Source organism: Gymnoscopelus braueri, assembly GCF_963280865.1.
Source record: "Gymnoscopelus braueri genome assembly, chromosome: 20".
Classification (NCBI taxonomy): domain Eukaryota; kingdom Metazoa; phylum Chordata; class Actinopteri; order Myctophiformes; family Myctophidae; genus Gymnoscopelus; species Gymnoscopelus braueri.
Genome location: NC_137622.1, coordinates 23,147,022 through 23,166,830, shown reverse-complemented (window position 1 = coordinate 23,166,830; position 19,809 = coordinate 23,147,022). Strand labels below are relative to the sequence as shown.

General features: G+C 42.4%; 1 protein-coding gene across 1 annotated transcript in view; it reads right to left on the bottom strand.

Moving 5' to 3' along the window:
* Nucleotides 1–19,809, bottom strand: part of dock2 (dedicator of cytokinesis 2) — a 133,006-nt gene that overhangs the window by 86,220 nt on the left and 26,977 nt on the right. Inside the window, exons 22-24 of the mRNA XM_080416413.1 lie at nt 15,059–15,167; nt 14,495–14,565; nt 11,011–11,126 (exon numbers count right to left, since the gene is read on the bottom strand). Of these exons, the coding sequence (XP_080272539.1) occupies nt 11,011–11,126; nt 14,495–14,565; nt 15,059–15,167 (296 nt within the window). The remainder of the gene's footprint in view (nt 1–11,010; nt 11,127–14,494; nt 14,566–15,058; nt 15,168–19,809) is intronic.

The following is a 19,809-nucleotide window of genomic DNA, read 5'->3' as shown; positions in this document are numbered from 1 at the left end:
ACATTGTTTCTATGATGTGTAAGGGCATTGCAATTTCAAGGAAAGGCTCTGCATATGTTCCATCTTCTATTGTGATTGATGTTGTTCGGTCACTTGTTCTGTCACACCTGGAGTACTGCCCAGTTATTTGGTCAAGTGCTGCTGAGAAATATCTAAAAATAAATTGAGATTTACTTTGCATTGCTCTTCCAATGCTAATGTGTGTGAGATGCATAAATCCTAACTATGGAGACTAAATTAAAATCTTGCAAAAATATTATGGCTCTGGAGTCTCCCTAGGCTGGCAGAGGGAGTGTAGTGCCCAGCATTACTTAGACAATTGGCACTGTGGTTGAAAAGAATGGGGTTGCAAAATCGTGGGATAAAAAATAATATTAATAATATTGAGATAGAAGGTTTCTGTCCGACAGCGACGTTATGCAAGAGAACGTACGGCAGCACAACAGAAAAACCTATAAATCTATAGGGTGGAGCAAAGATGCTGGTCTCAAGCCAGCTGCCTGTTGCATGCTAAATGTCTCTCTTAGCCTTTTTTATCATGTCTCTGTGTCACGTCCTGCCTCTCCATCTCTTCATTTATACCCCATGGCTGTCTCTAACCATCTCTCTCTACCTTTCTCTTTCTCTCTCTCTCTGATTTAAATCCCTATCCTGGCTGTTACTGTCTGTATGCTTTTTTCACACCTCAGGTTCTTCTAGTTCTGCATTCCGTTTGACTGGCTCTATCTGCTTTGCTGTCTGTCACCCTCTTCAACTAAATACAAGAATAATACTAAAATGTATATATTCAACGCGTTGCCACTTGCCGATGTTTTTCTTCCATGTTTAAGCTTGCATTCATCAGAAACTTACAAGGCTGAAAATGTACAGATATGATATTGTGTAACGCTGAGCTGTAGAAAGATTAAGCCACAGAGAAATAAATGTCTATTGGACACTTCCGTTCATAGCAATGCTGTGCTTCCATGTCAAACACAGAAGAGGAGGTAATCAATCCATGAGGGCCTGCGAGATGCATTTATCATCACTGTCGGGCAGTGACATTTTATCTCCATATTGTTCAACTTGTAAAGTTTTTTCATAAATGAATGAATGCCGTACAACATGCGAGTCGCACAAAATAAGCTGATCTACAAGTTGAAATAGCAGATCTACAAGCTCACAATGCGTTGTGACGCAATGCGTTACGGATGTTACGTTTGCGACGTCCACACCGCTGTTAAACCCACAAGACAATTATAATATACTAGAGGTTCGGGTCCCTCACATCTACATCACATAACCCGTTTGTACCGGTCTGTCTGTGTCCCTTTTGTGCCCATATATGGAGATCTCTGTATCTGTCTGTGTACCTGTGTCCCTTTTATGCCCATATACAGTATGAAGATCCCTGATGTCATAAGTATATGCCCATACCCTGGTTATTGGCGGTTCTGGACAACTGGATATCCATACTGTGCCCATACTGTATATAAGGGGAGTTTAGTACTGGACGATACGTACAGAGCTCACTCCTCCTCATGTCACACTCGTGGACACTTGCGTGACACCCACATACAGGTACAGTACTACTGTAGTAGCTACAGCTACAGTACTGTCTGCTACAATTGTTTAATTTAAGCTGGTAACGTTAAATTAACAGCAGCTATCTCTCTGTCTCGTCTCTGTCTCGTCTCTCTCTCTCTCTACTCTCTCTCGTCTCTCTCTCTCTCTCTCTACTTTCCCTCTCTCTACCCCCGACAAAAGCATCAGCTTCCGCAACATTTTAATCTGCAAGTGATTGATATCAGCCTCTAAATCAAACCTACTACTGGTTATTTGCGCAGCGACGTTTCACTTGATGTTGTCCAATAAGAATTTAGAATCTCAACCACAGACAACTGGTGCCTATTGACAGGACGATAGTGCTTAGGAGAAAACAGTGAAAATGTGAAATCAGCTTGGGCAGTGTAGGGCAGGGCATCAAGGCCACTGTGGCCGTGGGGGGGCATCTATTTCTTCGAGGGGCACACGGCCAAACAGAGGGGCAACGAGAGCCATGGCCGTTGTGGCCCGCCGCGAAATGTCCTGCCCTGGTGACTTATATCTATGGATGAAGCAATGCAATCAACATCACGCTATGTATTATTTACGTATTTTTCATGCATCTAAGTTGTATTGTAGGACAGCATCGTTAGACTCTGGTTGTGCTATTTCCATACTGTTATTTGAATATGTGGTTTTACATTTCATTCTGCAAACAGGTACACTTGGTTTTACTGTAATTCTGTGTCTGTCTGTCCGTGCATGTACTGTATGTGACTGTGTCTCATTTAGCTGTCCCTCGCTTTTTCCACCTGTCTTAATTCTTGGTTGTGTGACTTGAGTTGTAATCACTGTTTTCTTTCTTCAATCTATTCCATCTTCAACTCCACACTCCCTTTCATCTGAATATCAAATTGACTGATTTGTTCATTTGTTCCTAACGTTAGCTACAGACGTTTGAACAGTTTGACTAAGGGAGGTCAATGGATGAATGCTTTGTAATAAAACATCAACATCATTGCTTTGACTGATAGGCCATCTTATCCACAAGAGGCCCTTAACTCTCTCACTGTCAAGAACGACTTATGACGAGACATCGTCATAACGCCCTGGCTGCCACAGAACGACTTTTGACGACTTTTTATTTTTTTCACACAGAAACAGAGATAACGCGATCCGAAGATGTACTGTACTGCTCGTTTTTTAAGTTGAGAGCACCAGTGCTACTACTGTAAGTAATGGTTAATTTCAAGCCCTGTTTGATGTTATTACCCAACTCATCACAATACTAATAAAAATCCAAAAGTCCTCTACCGCTGACAGGTCTCAGGTCTGTGAAGATTTTCAGCTTGTGCCCATAACCACAACAACTTAAATATCTGCTTTGATTGAGTTAGCAGAGAACACAGAAATATGTAAATGAGTATGTTTACATTCCGTGCATGTCCGTCCAATTATTGTATCCAAACCTGGCTATAAACCTGTCACAGACTAGCTGCAATCATTGCCACAATTCCACAGTGAGGCCCTATTAGATTTTGGCAGGGACTAGCTGTAATTGAATATACGATCAAAGGCAGATTTCAACATGAAAACTTCTCTGTTGAGAACAAGATGTAAATAGAGCTAAATAATTGTTATTCTGAGGGAAAACTGCAATATGTGAGGGAAACCTGCCTATTGGCTACACCAGGCTGTTAGAGTAAGTTAGTTACCCCTTATTGTAGCTTTGCACTAATTGGCTAATACCTCTGTATAGGTATTCAATTAATTTCCATGGGAACCGATAGGAAGCCTGACCGCTGTGTCCCTGTATTATCCTTTTCTGCATTCAATCTGTCTCGATCAATTCAAAGAAAAGGGAAATGGATGGAAAATAAATGAGACAGCTTGTGAGAGAGGGACAGAGGCATTTCCCAGGATGATTAAACTCCATTCACTTTGCTCCATTAGTCCCATCCATCCCCCCTCTTTCACTCTGTTCTTCCATCCTGTTCATCAGCAACCTCCCCAAACTGCTGTCTCTGGAGATGCTGAACAGCCCCTAGCTCCATTTCACATCTCTCTCTCTCTCTCTCTCTCATCTCTCTCTCTCTCTCTCTCTCTCTCTCTCTCTCTCTCTCTCTCTCTACTCTCTCTCTCTCTCTCTCTCTCTCTCTCTCTCTTCTCTCTCTGCTCTCTCCTTCTCTCTCTCTCTCTCTTCTCTCTCTCTCTCTCTCTCTCTCTCTCTCTCAATTAACCTTCCGGAACAATTAACCCACCCATATCTGCATTGCAACTAAGCCACAGCCCATTTGGTTTGGGGTGCAAACACAATATAAAGAGTCCCCTCTAGTAAGTTCCCGCACACACATACACAACTAAATACACACACACACACACACACAACTTGCATAACTCTTGCCTGGTCTCGGTTCATATTATCATATCAAAGCAGTTGTGGATAGGATTTTAGCTAGGGATTTATAATAACTCTAGACCAAAATCTGAAGTTACCATAAAATAAAAAATGAAAACATCTTATAAAGAGAATAGAACGGCATGGAAAAGAACAGAACAGAGCTACAGTATTTGTTTGTGTGACGGCCTTGAGCGACCACAGCAGTCATTGTGATTATCCTATTTCTTATGATTCATATTCATGTGACTGACTCTTAATGGGGCTGATATAGGGATTCAACTGGGGCCCCACAGCATATGGAGGCTTTCTGAACCAAAGCAGGCAACCTGTTACACACACACACACACACGCACGTACACATGCATGCACGCACCGCACGCAGGAGTCCCTGTAAAGCTGACAGCTTTGAAATTACAGCTCAACAATTTGTTTTGAGGGGTGGAAGAAATGCATAATAAAAAGCAATTCCCTTCCCGTGTGTGTGGTGTGTGTGTGTGTGTGTGTGTGTGTGTGTGTGTGTGTGTGTGTGTGTGTGTGTGTGTGTGTGTGTGTGTGTGTGTGTGTGTGTGTGTGTGTGTGTGTGTGTGTGTGTGTGTGCGCGCGTGTCTACCCTTAGGGTAACCCTGTCACCCACGTCCTGTTCTATTTGGTCCTGTCTCCATTACTGAAATAAAAATTGTGGCTTTTCACATCTACTTTCAAAAGGGAGATTTAGAGTAAATAAGACATTAAAATGGCATAATCTCCCCTCAAATCCAGCTTTATTCTGCACGGTGCACAGACTTCAAAAGCCAGCCACAACTCAATTCAAAAACCAGGTACTGCCTGTTTGCAATAGTAAACTATCTCTCCCGGAAGCCAGAGAAGAAAACCCACATCTACTGCCATGCTAATGTCATCGAGTCTGCGGTCACCTCTCAACTAATGTTGATTGAAAGAGAATGCAGGAGCAGCTGAGATCACTCAGCGTTGATTAAATCCTGACAATAAACATAATAACAACTGGGCAGCGCATGAGCCATATTCATCACTCATTGACATGCATCTGTTATGTAAGCACGTCAGGGGAAATATAATGGCGAGGGTAAACAATGTCAGCGATACTACGTAAACGTGCTGCCATAGTGTATATATAAGCACCCTAAGTAATGAGATTGCTGCGCTCTGTATATTGACTGAACCGATATATCCAGTGCATAAAAGAAATGAGTCGATACATTTTATAAAGTAGGCATCAAGGTCGTTTGTCAAATCACAGCATCCATTAAAGCGAGTGGTATCTGTACAGATCATCTTCAAGACATGTTTTAACTGTGATATTGATGGGGTATTTTATTATCATTGCTTTTATGTGTACTATATCGTCACTGAATGATGTCCGTATTTAATCTTTTCATGTTTTTCATAAATGAATGCCATATTTTATACTACGTTGCATGACAATGTCACGCAAAATAAGCTAAATTAGACAGTCTACACGCTCACTATACAATACGTTGGATTTATAAATATGTAACCAATGAAAAGTATTAACAAGAGCTTGTGAATAAATAACTACACGGCTGGATCCATTGGAACACGGGTTCCTTTTTCCCTTTCCTGAAAAGTAAGGGTTTTAACTTTTTGACATGCAAGGGTTCCACCCTACAGCAGCCATATGTGTTTTGTGTGTGTCTGCTCCAGCTTTATGGATGGCCGAGGGGGAGAAAAGGAGAGTGACGGAGGACTGGATGAAAGAGAGGGGTGAGTTGATTGAATCTTGAATCTTTGACCTCCTTAGAAACATGAGTGGGTAAACAAAACAACACACTCATCCCTCTGTCACTCTGATATGTCACATTTGTTTCTCCCTTCATCAGTAAGCGTCGACGCTCTCAATCTGTCACAGTCTGTCTGTGCTGCTGTTTGACAGCATAAAAAATTGCCTAAATTGAGCCGTAATGATCCTAGTAAATGTAATTTAACTTCAAAACCAGATTAACCCATATGACAGTGTGTGTGTGTGTGTGTGTGTGTGTGTGTGTGTGTGTGTGTGTGTGTGTGTGTGTGTGTGTGTGTGTGTGTGTGTGTGTGTGTGTGTGTGTGTGTGTGTGTGTGAGAGAGAGAATGTGTACAGTTCAGTATGTGCTTGCCAAGACCCATAATCCTGAAAGCGTACCGGCGTATGCTGCTGAATAAATCAGAGTAGTTTTTTATTTTTATACTGTATATAAGATAAACAATCCAATGCCTTCAAGCATTGCCTGTGGATGAAACTGGTTACTGTATCAGAGAGCCAAGCATGGGAATGGACAGATTGAGTAAAACATACAGTATAAACATACAGACACACATGCACTCCAGCATGCAAACCTACAGTATTCACAGTTTCACACACAAGGGGTCCTTTCGTGGGGTTCCCGGCAAAATGAAGAACAATTTAAACACTTAAACCCTATTTCATTCTTTGACTATTTAAAAATAGCAGCTCTACAAGCTCCCGATGCTACGTGTTGTGAGGTTGTAGATCTGCTATTTTAAATTTAATTGTAGAAATTAGAAAGCTTGTAGATTTGTAATCGTTTTGAAATTGTTTAACAACACAAAATCTGCTCTCATGAGGGTTCCTTCCTGGCTTTCTCCACTGCAACATGATCAGGTGTCACCATCTGATCTTTAGTAAGGTTGATTGGAAGAAAACCAATGGTCAGTTTAGTACCATGCCTCATAGATTTGTAATCTCGTCATGCCGGGTCTTTCCATCCATTTCCATTGAATCATCGAAAAGGACGCTGGGACGAGGGGGACACGTCTCCTCCATCCCTGCACCAAACTACACCCCCCCCCCCATTCACTACTCCATCATTTATCCCATGCTGTCAGTAGTTTGACAGGTGTCCCAAAGCAGTGGCTTTGGCCAGCATGGGCAGACAGGCAGGCAGGCAGACAGACAGTCAGGTAGTGCCATTAAATATGTATAAGGGTGCAGTGATAGGACACCAGGGGCCATTAACTGTTATAAATGTATAATTTTTTTCCCTCCACATATTTCAGCCTCTAGAATGAGCGGCACCCTGGCACACGGGCCCCCGATTAGCATCCGAATGCTAAAATGAATCTCAATTAGACTGAGTGTCAGCCCTCATTTGGCGAGGCAGGGTCTGAGATGGAGCAGGCAAACAAATACATTTCAATAAATAGAAAAGCACCAGGGAAGAGGTGAGATGGTGGTTGTGGGTGGTAGGGGATGATGGAGAGTGGGGTTGGTAGAGGCCTGCAGTTGAAGCCACTGGGATCGCTAGCCAATCGAGTGCTGAAAAACAGGAGGTCAGCTGACAGAAATTGTGGCCTAGACTGTAATATTAATTACCTTTTTTGAATAATCAATAACAAAACAAGGTCTATCTCTCTCTCGCTCCCCCAAGCAATTTTGTTCCCTCTGTTCCTATACCATCATTCCCCCACCTGTTCTCTCTCTCTCTCCTCTCTCTCTCCTGTGCCTCCCAATTTCATACTCATCCATCTCACCCTTCCCTTTGCATACTATACAACATCACCCAGCTCATGTCCCTTTTTTACTAATTATTGTGTCATCCTTTTCTCTTTCCCTCCACTCCCTCTCCCCTCCTCCTTTCTTTCTTTCTTTCCTTTTCTTTCCCTCGCTGTGCCACTCTGTTGCTCATTATTTTCCCATCTTGGCACCCTTTCCGGCCTCTCTCTCTCTCCTTCCCCATCACAGTCATCCTCTCCTTCAACTTCCCGCTGTTTAACTTCCCATAACATCCTTCTTCTGAATTTTGTTCTGCCCCCCCCCCTCCCTTTCCATTTTATTATTCTTCCTATATCTCTAAATTTGCCACCTTCTCTCTTATCTCTCTCATGCCTTTTCTATCTATTTTTCATTCCTTCTGGTTATAGGGTGAGTCTGGGAGCACGCTGACAGCCAGACCTGAGGGAATCAATCGACACAGCCACGATCAATACCCAAGGACCAAATCCAGCACCCGAAACTATAGATGGCTGACTGACCAACTGACTACCTGACTGACTGACTGCCTGCCTGCCTGCCTGCCTGCCTGCCTGCCTGCCTGCCTGTACAGCTGACCGTCTGGTAGTGACTAACTAATAATGAGTGGACCTACAGCTACACCGAGCAAAAACCAACATGAGTAATGATCACCTTTTAACTCATTCACTGCCTCTGACGTAATTGACGTAATTATTCCCGTTTACCAATACTGCCACTGACGTAAAAAACGTAATTTCTTTTTTTTCAAAAATTTTTTTTTTTCTTTTTCAAATTTGACCCAAAGACCAAGGAGATATGATTTTTCGAAGATCTAGACTCCCATCCACTTCCTTGTTAACTTAAAACTTAAAAATTCTGTATCTCGGCTCCTGAGTACTTTTTTTACAATAATAATTGTGGCAGTGAATGAGTTAAAGTATGCTGCGCACACACACAATGCATAAATACACACACACACAAACTGACCATCATCAGTCACTCTGCAACAGAGTTCAATTAGGAGCAGAGGAAGCGGCTTGCACAGGATTGAACTAAAGTACATGTGTGTGTGTGTGTGTGAGACTGAGTACGTGCGGTGACAGTGTGTCTTTCATGTGTGACACGTCTGCATCACACATCCAGGCGGTTCATGCAGACAACGGTCTCCAATCAAACACCATGCTCTGCCACACACCTGTGTACCTCTGCCTTTTACTGAGGTTTTAGATTCATTTATTGTGCTGCACCGTAATTTCGTTCTCATATTTTTATCTGTTTTATTATACATTTTTAATAACTATTTTAATTGTATTCAAATTGTCCCTTTATAATGTGTTTCATTTGCACTTTGTCTTAATGCCCTTATGTTTTGTTGTAAAGCACTTTGAATTGCCTCGTAGTTGCAATGTGCTATACCAGTGGTTCTAAGGTATCCTTGAAAGAGTTTGCAGCAAAATGAGGAACAGTTTAAACAAGTAATTAACATTATGTTATGTTTTGGCTATTCAAAAATAGGCTCACAACACGTATTAGAGCTTTTAGATCTGCTCTAAAAAAAACAATGACAACAATAAATCTTGACTAATTTAATCTTTAATCTTCTAGGAAGTGTGTCCCTGGCACAACATCTGTTCAAATGGGGGTCCACGGCAAATACATAATATCAATTTAGGAATTGATATTCTTTGAGTCACACATCCGGGTTTTTGACCAATATAAGCACCTTTGTTTGGCCCGGATTCGGGACAGCTGACTTTTCTCCGGGCCAAACAAAGGCATCACGTGACGTTGATCCCCGTCCCTTATTCGCTTATACTAGGACATGACGTATGTGTAGGCAGAAGGATGTCATTTGAAATGTTTTGAAAACATGTTTGAGAACCGCTGTGCTATCTTATCAGCCATAACCATATAAGGAGTTCCCAATGCAGCTACGACCAAATATGGCGTGTGTGGTCTAACCTCAATGTGTCGTCATGGCATCAGGCACTAACAAATCAGTATATGGGCACAAAAGGGGGAATGCCCATATAGGGGCATATACTTATGACATCAGCGATGTGCGGTGCTCTCCATATATGGGCACAAAAGGGACACAGACAGAAACAACGGGTACTCTGACAAAGCCCCCACTATGACTCAGACATATTGGTCGGATCGGCGGTGTGCGACCTAGGTGTGAGGCAGTGCATAGCGGCCCCGAACTCTAGTACAAATATAAGTGCCTTGCCTCTGGGGCAGTTTCACTGACCGTCTCTCACTCAGGATACAGCATGTTGACAAGGTTGCGCTCTGGGTCAAGGCTCCACAACAATAATAGACGCTATTAATAAGTAGAGCCTGTTTTATAGGGTCTCCGTTACTGTTGTGTAGCCTTGGCCTTCTCTATCGTCAGAGTGGACCATTCAACAGGAGAACACAGCACTATTCAGCTCACTATGCTATCTAATTAGACTGCCATAATAGGGGCTGTGCAGGCAGCAAGGGTGGGTCTGGTTTTGCAGAGAGGTGCTTGATCACTGATGTGTAGTGTACCTAAATCAAAACCTGTGTTTTCTGGGCTATAAATTCCATTGTGGTAAATGTTTCCAAAGCCTTGTCAACCATGACATGCTCTTTTTTTTTGTCTCCAGTTTTTGCGGACGACCAGTATCATCTGGGTATTTGTTTGGATAGCAAACAGACTCCATAGTTACCAGTGCATCAACAGTTCCAGCAGCCACTGAGGCGTGAACGGCTTGTTCATTTGCAACTAGATTTTTGGGGATGCTGCATTAAATGCCAACACTTCAATTATTATTATAAAACAAAACAAAAAGCCAGGCGGAGACTGACACTCAATGATTATTCGGATGAGAAACTGTAGTGATGCGTTTGTGGGAGATTTTATGTTACTGTAAACTCAAGTATTTAGGTCACAGGGGAGAGGATGCTTTGGATGTGATTATAACATAGTGACTGACTGTGGTTCAATGCAGTAACTATAATGTCAACATGGGGGGGGCAGACATGTCAGCAAACTGCTGCTGAGTTATGGTAATATTGTGCCACATGTGATTATAGGGTGGTGATGTGGCTATGTATGACAGACTTTTGCCAAATATAAACATGCAAACACTGAATCACAGGGAGAAGCTTAAAAGCTTAATAACTAAAAAGCAGCCAGTGGATGCGTTTATCCCAAGTACCTTACGTTGCAATGAGCGCATACACATTTTAGCATGGGCTGGCTCCAGTGAGGATTTAACCCACATCATGCCGTATTGGTGTCATATTGAGCTGAATAAAGGTAACTCATCCCTCCTGTTCATAAAAGTAGTTGGGAACTGCAAACTGCCTGACTGGACACTGACACTGACAGTATACCTTATGTCACTGCAAACCCATAAAGTGAGTTTTAGACCGATATATGGAGATAAGGTGAAGTTAGATGTTCCTTTTATGTGTATGGGTCTCAGAATAAATCAGCAGTTGGTTCCTCATTCAGCAGCGGCTGCTGTAGAAAGTATGATCGATTCGTAACACAGCACTGAGGTCGGCCCCTTGGCCAGTTGTTGCAGCATGTTATCAAGTAATCTGATTGGTGGATTTGACTCACCCTGTCTCTGGAACAGTTGGCTGCTCACTATTTCAGTCATGGACAACACCTTGTGTTTCTGCAGGTCCTGCAGGTCCAGGTGTGGAATACAGCTGTAAAAGTCATGCAGCAACTGACTGCAGAGAGAGAGAGAGAGAGAGAGAGAGAGAGAGAGAGAGAGAGAGAGAGAGAGAGAGAGTGAGAGAGAGAGAGAGTTAATAAATGAGGGTACAGCAAGGAAAGGATGAACATGTGGGGAAGCGGAAAAAGAGGTAGAAAAAAGCAAAGGAAGAGTGAGGGTTGGAGGGAGTAGAGGAAAATGAAAGACAAGAAGTGAGGGAAGGAAATAAGTGGAGGAAAGCATGCAGTGTAAATCTGACGACTGATTTACATTCATCTAAAATAGCCAATCGACAAGCTCACAATGTGTCACAGCAAGACCCGTTGTGAGCTTCTATCTATTTTATGTGTGCAACACGGGCTCGCAACTAAGTATAACTAAGGTCTGAGAGTGTAAAAATGGAGGCTCTAAGAGTTAAATGAACACACCGGATTGTACTGTGTATAGGTGAAAGACAGCGAAAAGATAGAATTCAGTACAATGGAAGAAAACAATCAGTGTGCCAGTTGTAACAATGATTATGCAAAGGATTTCCATCTAATAGAAATGAAGAATGGACTACAAGACATAGTACTGGGATTCATTGTTAAGAGACATGATTAGATACATGTTCAGGGATGTTGTGCGTGCGCGTGTGTGTGCGCGTGTGTGTGTGTGTGTGTGTGAGAGAGTGTGTGTGTGTGTGTGTGTGTGTGTGTGTGAGTGTGTGCGTGAGTGTGAGTGTGAGTGTGAGTGTGAGTGTGAGTGTGAGTGTGTGTGTGTGTGTGTGTGTGTGTGTGTGTGTGTGTGTGTGTGTGTGTGTGTGTGTGTGCGCTAGCCCCCTTCTAAAAGATAGGGTTTTGGTTTTGGTCAAATAATTCAACTGCTTATTTTAATATGCGTGACAGAAGGTCTTGTTCCGTTCAAAACACACAGAGAATGTATGAGTTTTGTGTTGAAACCTGGCTCCGAGCGCTTCGCATTTTTATAAGACAGGGATTCATTGCTGTTTTTTTTTCTTTTTTTCTTACATTTCTTTACTAAAGTGTTGTCCTATGGTATGCTTTCAAAGTAGTTCTACCAGTTTACATATCACTGCCATAGTACAGTAAATATGATTGATTTATCACTTCTGTCTATACAATGGAAAGCGCTGGGCGTTAAATATACTCATAAAAGGCAAGTCAGCCTCTCTTTAACCAAGTGTTGTACCATAGTATGCTTTCATTAATAATATATATTTTTAGACAAATGTGTCATTATTATGATTATGATATAACATACAGTATAGCATATATAAAGACGTTTGTGTTACAACAATGTTGTATAATACATACATAAAGACTTTGGGTGTTGTAACACTCCACCACCAGTCCGATAGGATGAACAATTAACCACTTACACCCCAGCATCGGCGAAAGCTTTCGCTGAAAATAGCGGCTCACAACGCGGCGTCGCGTTGTGAGCGTGTTGATCGGCTATTTTCAGCGAAAATAGCATTCCCCACAATAACAGAAAAATAAAGCTTTCCCCAGTAACCACAATAACAGAAGACAGAAAATACACTAGTATTGAGCCCTGAGGGACTCATATGGGGTTAAAGGGGTAATGCAAACACTCATTACAAATTGAACATTTTACAATTGATCCAACCCTCATGAGCATGGAGGTTCTGGAAGAGTGCGCAGAGGCCAGACCTGAGCACTGCAGTGCATGCCTTATGAAAACAAATGAGCCCCAACCAGCACACTTTAATGAAGACACAAGATAGGCCCGTTCCTTGAATTCAATATCAGAATAATTAAACGGCCCAGTTACGCGCCAGACACGGCTCCGAGCGAATTAACAATTAATGCTGTGATGGAGCCTAGCACGCCTTCTCCAACCCTCTGCTTAATTTATACTTAGTTGCGTGCCGATGCGAAGTTGCACACTGAAAATAGCATATCTTCAGGCTCACACAACGTCACAACTAAAGTGTGAATTAAGCCTTAGTTTAGCCTTTTATCACAGCTGCTTTGAGGTGAGCCATGCAGCACTCTCTAGAATTCAATGCACCACTTCAGTTCCTAATTTGAGTATCAAAACCAGTGTTATGTTTTCTTGGCACGTATGAGCTACACTGTAGCTATCATGAGGTGGTGGGAGTGTGGGTGGGGTGGGTAGAGGTGGTGGGGTCATATGGTTACACGGCGGCACAATGCAGATTAATCAGCCATTGCAAATTATCTGAGAGAGGCATCTAATTGAAACATAAAATGTCAGATAACACCGGCCAAACAGCCCCACTGTCTGTGTGTTCTGCCCTGCACGTCACACTACAGGTGAAGTTATGAGCCACACGGGCGGGAATGTAGAAGCCCAGACAGGGCTTTGGTGTCCACCTCATGCAGGGTAAAGTGGAATTCATGTGGCTAGCACTTAGAGGCAACGCCTGAGGCAGCTGGGATCAGCGCTATGAGGGGGACCTTGGCTGTAGCTCAGATGGCGCATTTGTGATTGTGTGTGTGCATGCGTGCATGCGTGCGAGCGTGCGCGAATGTGAGAGTGTGTGTGTGAGTGTGTGTGTGGCAGGTGTTTCAGATGGCAGAGACATTGTGTTGACAGCCAGCCAGCATAGCACTTGAATTGGCAGGTGCAAAGAATCCACACACACACACACGCACACGCACGCGCACGCACGCACGCGCACACACACGCGCACACACACACACACACACACACACACACACACACACACACACACACACACACACACACACACACACACACACACACGGGTCACCGAGGAGGTGATGCTGGAAATAATGAGAGGCAGAGTGTTTTAAAGGGAGCAAAAAAAAAACTAAAAAAGAAACATTAATTAACATCATCATTCAACAAAGTAATAAGGTCATCCCAAGACAATGGCCTTGAGTCGGTAAAATTGCAAGAGGACAAATAACTTGTCTGCAAAATGTCCCCTCATCCAGTCTGTCAGTCCCACAGCCCCATTGTCACCCAGCTGTCCAGTGGACATGGCACAGACATTACTGGAGCTAAATGCTGGATTGTATCTTTCATGCCAGGTCAAGGAAAGGTTAAACAAACTCATTCCAAGGCATTCCATTTTTTTTAGGTGGGGGGCGGGGTAGCTGAAAACAAGGCCAAGAGAAAAGGTAGTGGTGGGCTCAACGATGGGTGCGTGTTTGGCTTTTGTTTTGTAGTTTCATTGTGTGGTTAAAAGGTTGTCAGAAATTGCCAATTCACTAGGAGGCAGAGAGACAACTACCGACACAGAGGTCTTGATACCTGTGTGTGTGTGTGTGTGTGTGCGTGCGTGTGTGTGCGCATGTATGTGTGCACGTGGGTGCGTGCGTGGGTGCATGCATTTGTGTGTGTGTGTCATAAATGATAACGACCTACCTCAGGAGTTTGGCGTCAAACACTTTCTCCACATCATGGAGAACTGTTGGCAGGTACTTCAGAGCTGCTACCTGAATTCACACACACACACACACACACACACACACACACACACACACACACACACAATTACACACACGCCTGCCTCCATATTAACGTTGTTAACATCTTGTTGAATAGAAGGTGACTTTGACATCAAAGAGCCATCTTGCGTGAGAGGAGGATCTTCTTTACAGCAAGCCTCGCAAGTGCAGATGTGGAACTCAGTCTATGTGTGACTGTCTGTCTGCATGCATGCCTTTAAGTGCAGTGTGGTGTGAGTGCATGTGCTTAGGCAGACATAGGAGGAACAGGTAGAAAATGACACGCTAGAGGAGAGAGGATCGATGGATCATCAGTCAGACAAGGTGAACGAGAAGGAAGGAAGGAAGCAAGGGAAGGAAAAAGGAAAATGCCATAAGGACATAGAAGACCAAGCTGGAAAAAGAGGAGGCAAAATAACAAGATGATGATGATGATGATGATGAAGGATGAGTGGGAGGAAGAACAGACAAAGTTTGGTACCCTAAGCAGCAGAGTGGTGGTGTAGTCCGTCTTCATCAGGTTGTTGATGGACTCAAAAAGCTTCCTCAATGACTCCTCAAACTCTGCCTGCTCTTTGCCCTCATATAGCCTGGGAACACAGAGAGAGACGGAAAGGGGGGGAGAGAGAGAGAGAGAGAGAGAGAGAGAGAGAGAGAGAGAGAGAGAGAGAGAGAGAGAGAGAGAGAGGGACAGAGGATGACAGGAGTTCAGCCTTGGTGGTAATAGCCTCTAACAGTCTCATTTCTAGCTATGTAAGTGCAACAGAGAAAGGTGGGCTTAAGTTTATTTCATCAAAGCACATGCACTTTATATGACAAAAACAGAAATGTCCTGGGGTTTATTCTCGCACTGTTTTATTGCATAATTAAACACGTTCTCTATGGAAATGTGGTCCATTTGTGTGATAAAGAAAATAGGTTTGATATAATAGGGAACTACTGTATACTCTCTGCACAGCAGTGTTAATCTAATACTGAAGGTCTTTACAAACCATATTAATTCGCCCCCAAAAACATACTGTATATATATTAGTTTTTACTATTTGTGGTGTCATGTGTACATCCACACAGAACCCAAATTATACACAGTGATGAAGCAAAACAATGTCTAATAGGAGGAGGGCGATTTCTCACCACATATAAAGGCATCAACCTGTATGAACAAGGTATCACATTTTCGGATTGTTTAGGTCACACTCCTAGTGCAGTGCTCAGGTCTGGCCTCTGCGCACTCTAAATACCTTGAGAATGTGAAGGCACACTGACACAATGAAAGGGTCAGACTGTCACGTCATCAAACACAAACGTGTGCGTCATCAAACTCCAAGTGGGCGCGTCAAACCCTCGTGATGCGTCATTCAGAGTTTGGTTCTATTTAGGAGCATCGGGAGACATGTCTACCTCGTTCCATTTGGATCGGTGCAGTGCGGTTCAAATTAATAATAATTGTGTTTCAGACGAATATATAGACACAGTTCAAATTCTCTCAACTTCATGTGGACAAGTGGCCTAACTTGACTCGTGTCATTGACACTTTCCATCTGTCATACGTGTTTTAAGTGGGGCTTCATTTGGAGTCCCAGTGTTTGCATTAAACCTAAAATAAAATTATTTTACACATGTGTTCTCCACCATTTTTAGACCAATGCCTAGAATTAGATAGTGGAATTATTGTTATTATGTATATGTGTATATTTGAAAACTCATTCAACTTTGTACAGTATGTTAAAACAAAATGGGAGAAGGAAGGAGGTACAACTATATCAGATGAAAAATGGACAGCAATGTGGAGATCTCCATGGAAGCACCAGTTCACAGAAATGGAGGGAGTTTGGTTGGAAATGTTTGATACAGTACTTTATCACACACTTTTGGAAATCTCATTATGATAGCAATATCCCTGCTTGCTGGAGAAATTGTGGGACCCAAAAGGCAAATCACTATCACATCTTTTGGGACTGCCACTGATAAGGGATACAAAATTGCCCTACAAGACCTTTTTAAATGTGAGGTGCCCTTAGAAAGCAAGACCATGTACAGTACAGTACAAATATGTAATAAATATACTGTTAGTGGCTGGTAAAACATATTCTTACTATAAGAACGGGCTGTCACAGGAGAGTCCTAATTTAAATCTGTGGTTGGAAATCACAATGAACATTTATAAAATGGAGAAAATGGCAGCTATTACTAATTACAAAGTGGAGCAATTTATCTCACACTGGGAAAGATGGGTTAATTATTCATGTTTAAAAGAAAAGACGGGAGGGGATAACAGTCCCTGCAGCTGATTGAACAGTTTTCTTATTTTGTTTAATATATTAATTCTTTTTTTCTTTTTTCCCTTTCTTTGACTTTTTCTGTTTTTCTTTTGTGTGTGTTCTTATTAAAAAAAGAGTAAGATTGCAATTCAGAAATGGGTGACAATATAATGCATTAGAAATACAAAAAAAGGCCCATATTCCATCTTCATTAGCTCCTACTGTGAAGATTGGAATTGTATTTTGTATTTCATATATCCTGTATATATTTTGTTACTGCCTGTGGGCAACTGTTGGGTTTGTCTCACTCAGTACATTTTATAAAATAAAAAATAGATCAATGGATGCTATAACGGCTGTTGATTTAGTGCACCTGAGCTCTGAAGTATTGTAATTTTTAGTGCCACTGGGTTGTGTGTATGAATTTTGTATATTTAATGGTCCAATAGTGTTCACGCACATTGAATGCTTTACTTTAGCTTATTGAATAGCCTAAAGAAAGCACTTAGGTGCAATAACGTGCATGTTTATTCAAGCAGTGATTTCCAATCATTTATGACTAATAAAGAGTGTTCATGGCTGTGGACAAAACATAGGGCTCTCCGAAAGCCACGGTGTAATCTAACACTGCACCCATCCATGTCTACATGATGTAGACATATGACGCACATAAATTATATTAAACTTTGTTTTGATAAGATTCGGGATTTGTTTTTTGTTTTTTATGTTATGCAACTTCATTGCAAATAGCAACTCCCAGCACAAGCTTTTCGTGGAGGCTCAGTTTTGTGCCTTTACTCTCACATACATAATTTAATTTTTCACTATGTGTGTGGTCTTGTCTTGTGCGTATGTGACTGGTAACTTAACAGGATATTATCTCGTTAACTATTTATGTGACAATGAGATTCTCCCTCTAGCCATTTCATACTTCAGTGTATCTCAACAATCAAGCTGTAAATCCACTTGGTTTCAGAATTTGCTCTGCAGTATGAAGTGTTTTAGTAATTGGGAATCAAGGGGCAAAAACATATTCATCAAGTTTATCAATCAATCAACCTAAATCAATTCCAATGACTCACATAAACTACTTCTTAGGGCTATACCCTGAGTTGCGAAATGCATTAAAAGACAACATAAAAGCAATATTGAGAAATACTGGGAATGTTATATTGTTATGTTTATAGTTCACTGCAGTCAGAAAGACACCCATTTTATCTCAGTGAAAACAGCCTAGTCAATTTAACCCCAAAGTTGATGTTCTTTCATATCCAACGCCATGAGGGTCTGAATCCAAAACAACTAATTTGGGGTTGATGTTGGTCACAGTTCAATAAAGCACTTTGTTGCAGTACAGTGATTCAATAGAGGCAACGATGAACGCAATCAAATTCTTGTGAACCCATACTGTAGGCTACATCTCCCCATCATCTATTCATTCCTACTTCCTCCCCCGTTTGCATCCTTTCCTCGCCACTCGCTCTCATCACCACCACAAGTCCTCCCTCTCCTTTCGATCTTGCAGTGACTCATTGGAACAATGCAGCTGTTAATTACAATAGGAGTTATGAGTGCTGTGGGAGGGATTAGCATGTGGCACACAGGGAATGTAGCATGTGGGGGGGATTATGCAGTGACACAGAGTATTATCACAGGGCTCCTCTCCAGAGTGCAGTTATGATTACAGATGCATTGTCCTACTTAATCTAACAGTCCCGGGTGCATGTACTGTATGTGTGTGCGACGTGCGTGCACACCACTGTATACATGTGCACGCATGCGTGTGCGTGTGTGTGTGTGTGTGTCTGTCTGTCTGTGTGAACATACACACAGGGTCAGAGGTGTTATGTTATCGCAACACCTACAGTATGACACAGACACATCTGGACATGCTCTCATGAACACACAAATACAATGGCACACACGCTCACACTTCACTTCAGCTGATCCCACAGATGCCCCATGTGCTCAGAGCAGTATAGCTTAATACAGACATAATCCAGCTCAGCAGAAGTACGTGACCCTGGTGATGACCATCGAATGTGACGCACACGCACACACGCGCGCGTGATTGTGTGCATATGCATGCACACACGTGCAAAAGTACACATGCACACAATCACATGTACTGTACACACACACACACACACACACACACACACACACACCCACCCACCCACCCACCCACCACTGGCTCAGCACGTAAATACTATAAACAGAAGGACAGAGATACAGTAGGAGAGGGACTAGAGTTTGAATCCTCCACGGTGCCTCCAGCTCCAACTCCAAAGAGTTTCCGGGTGGGAAGCCGGCAGGGGAAGGAGATCTGCATTAACAATGCACTAGTGTGGTCCTACAGCTTGGTCAGGGCACCTGTTCAGCAGGGAGCAGAACTAGGAATTATAGCGACAAATTTGACTGATTGTAAAACCTACGGTTAAAGAGTTTTAGGCTAAAAGGTGCAGTGGCCTGTTATAGCGCCGCCATGACATGGCAGAGATAAAAGGACATTGTATTACTTCTTTTCCCCTTTTTTTGCCGATGGGTTCCCAGATTGCTCATGGATTAAAGCTAAATAAAATCTCAAAACTGACAATTTTTGTATGGCCAAGTCCTAATGTGCGATTTGTGAAACGGTTGTGAAAGGAGCCCCCGACACTAGTGCTGTTTCATAAACAATTAACAGTATATGTAAAATGATTGTTTTAGTATTGTTCCTGCTGTTCTACATACTGCCAACCAGGTGAAGAAATCACAGATTGAGGCTTTTAACCTTTGCTTTGAGACCATTAGGGTTTTACCGAAGCTGCATCTGAACATTATTGCTAGTTTGACCACTTCAAATGCATCTTAAAATAATAACCAAAAATAGCCCAAATACAAACTCTCAATGTGTCACGCTGCATGTAGATCGGCTATTTTCGCTGCGCAACGCGCTTCCATGAAAGACACGCAAGCTTCTATGGAATCC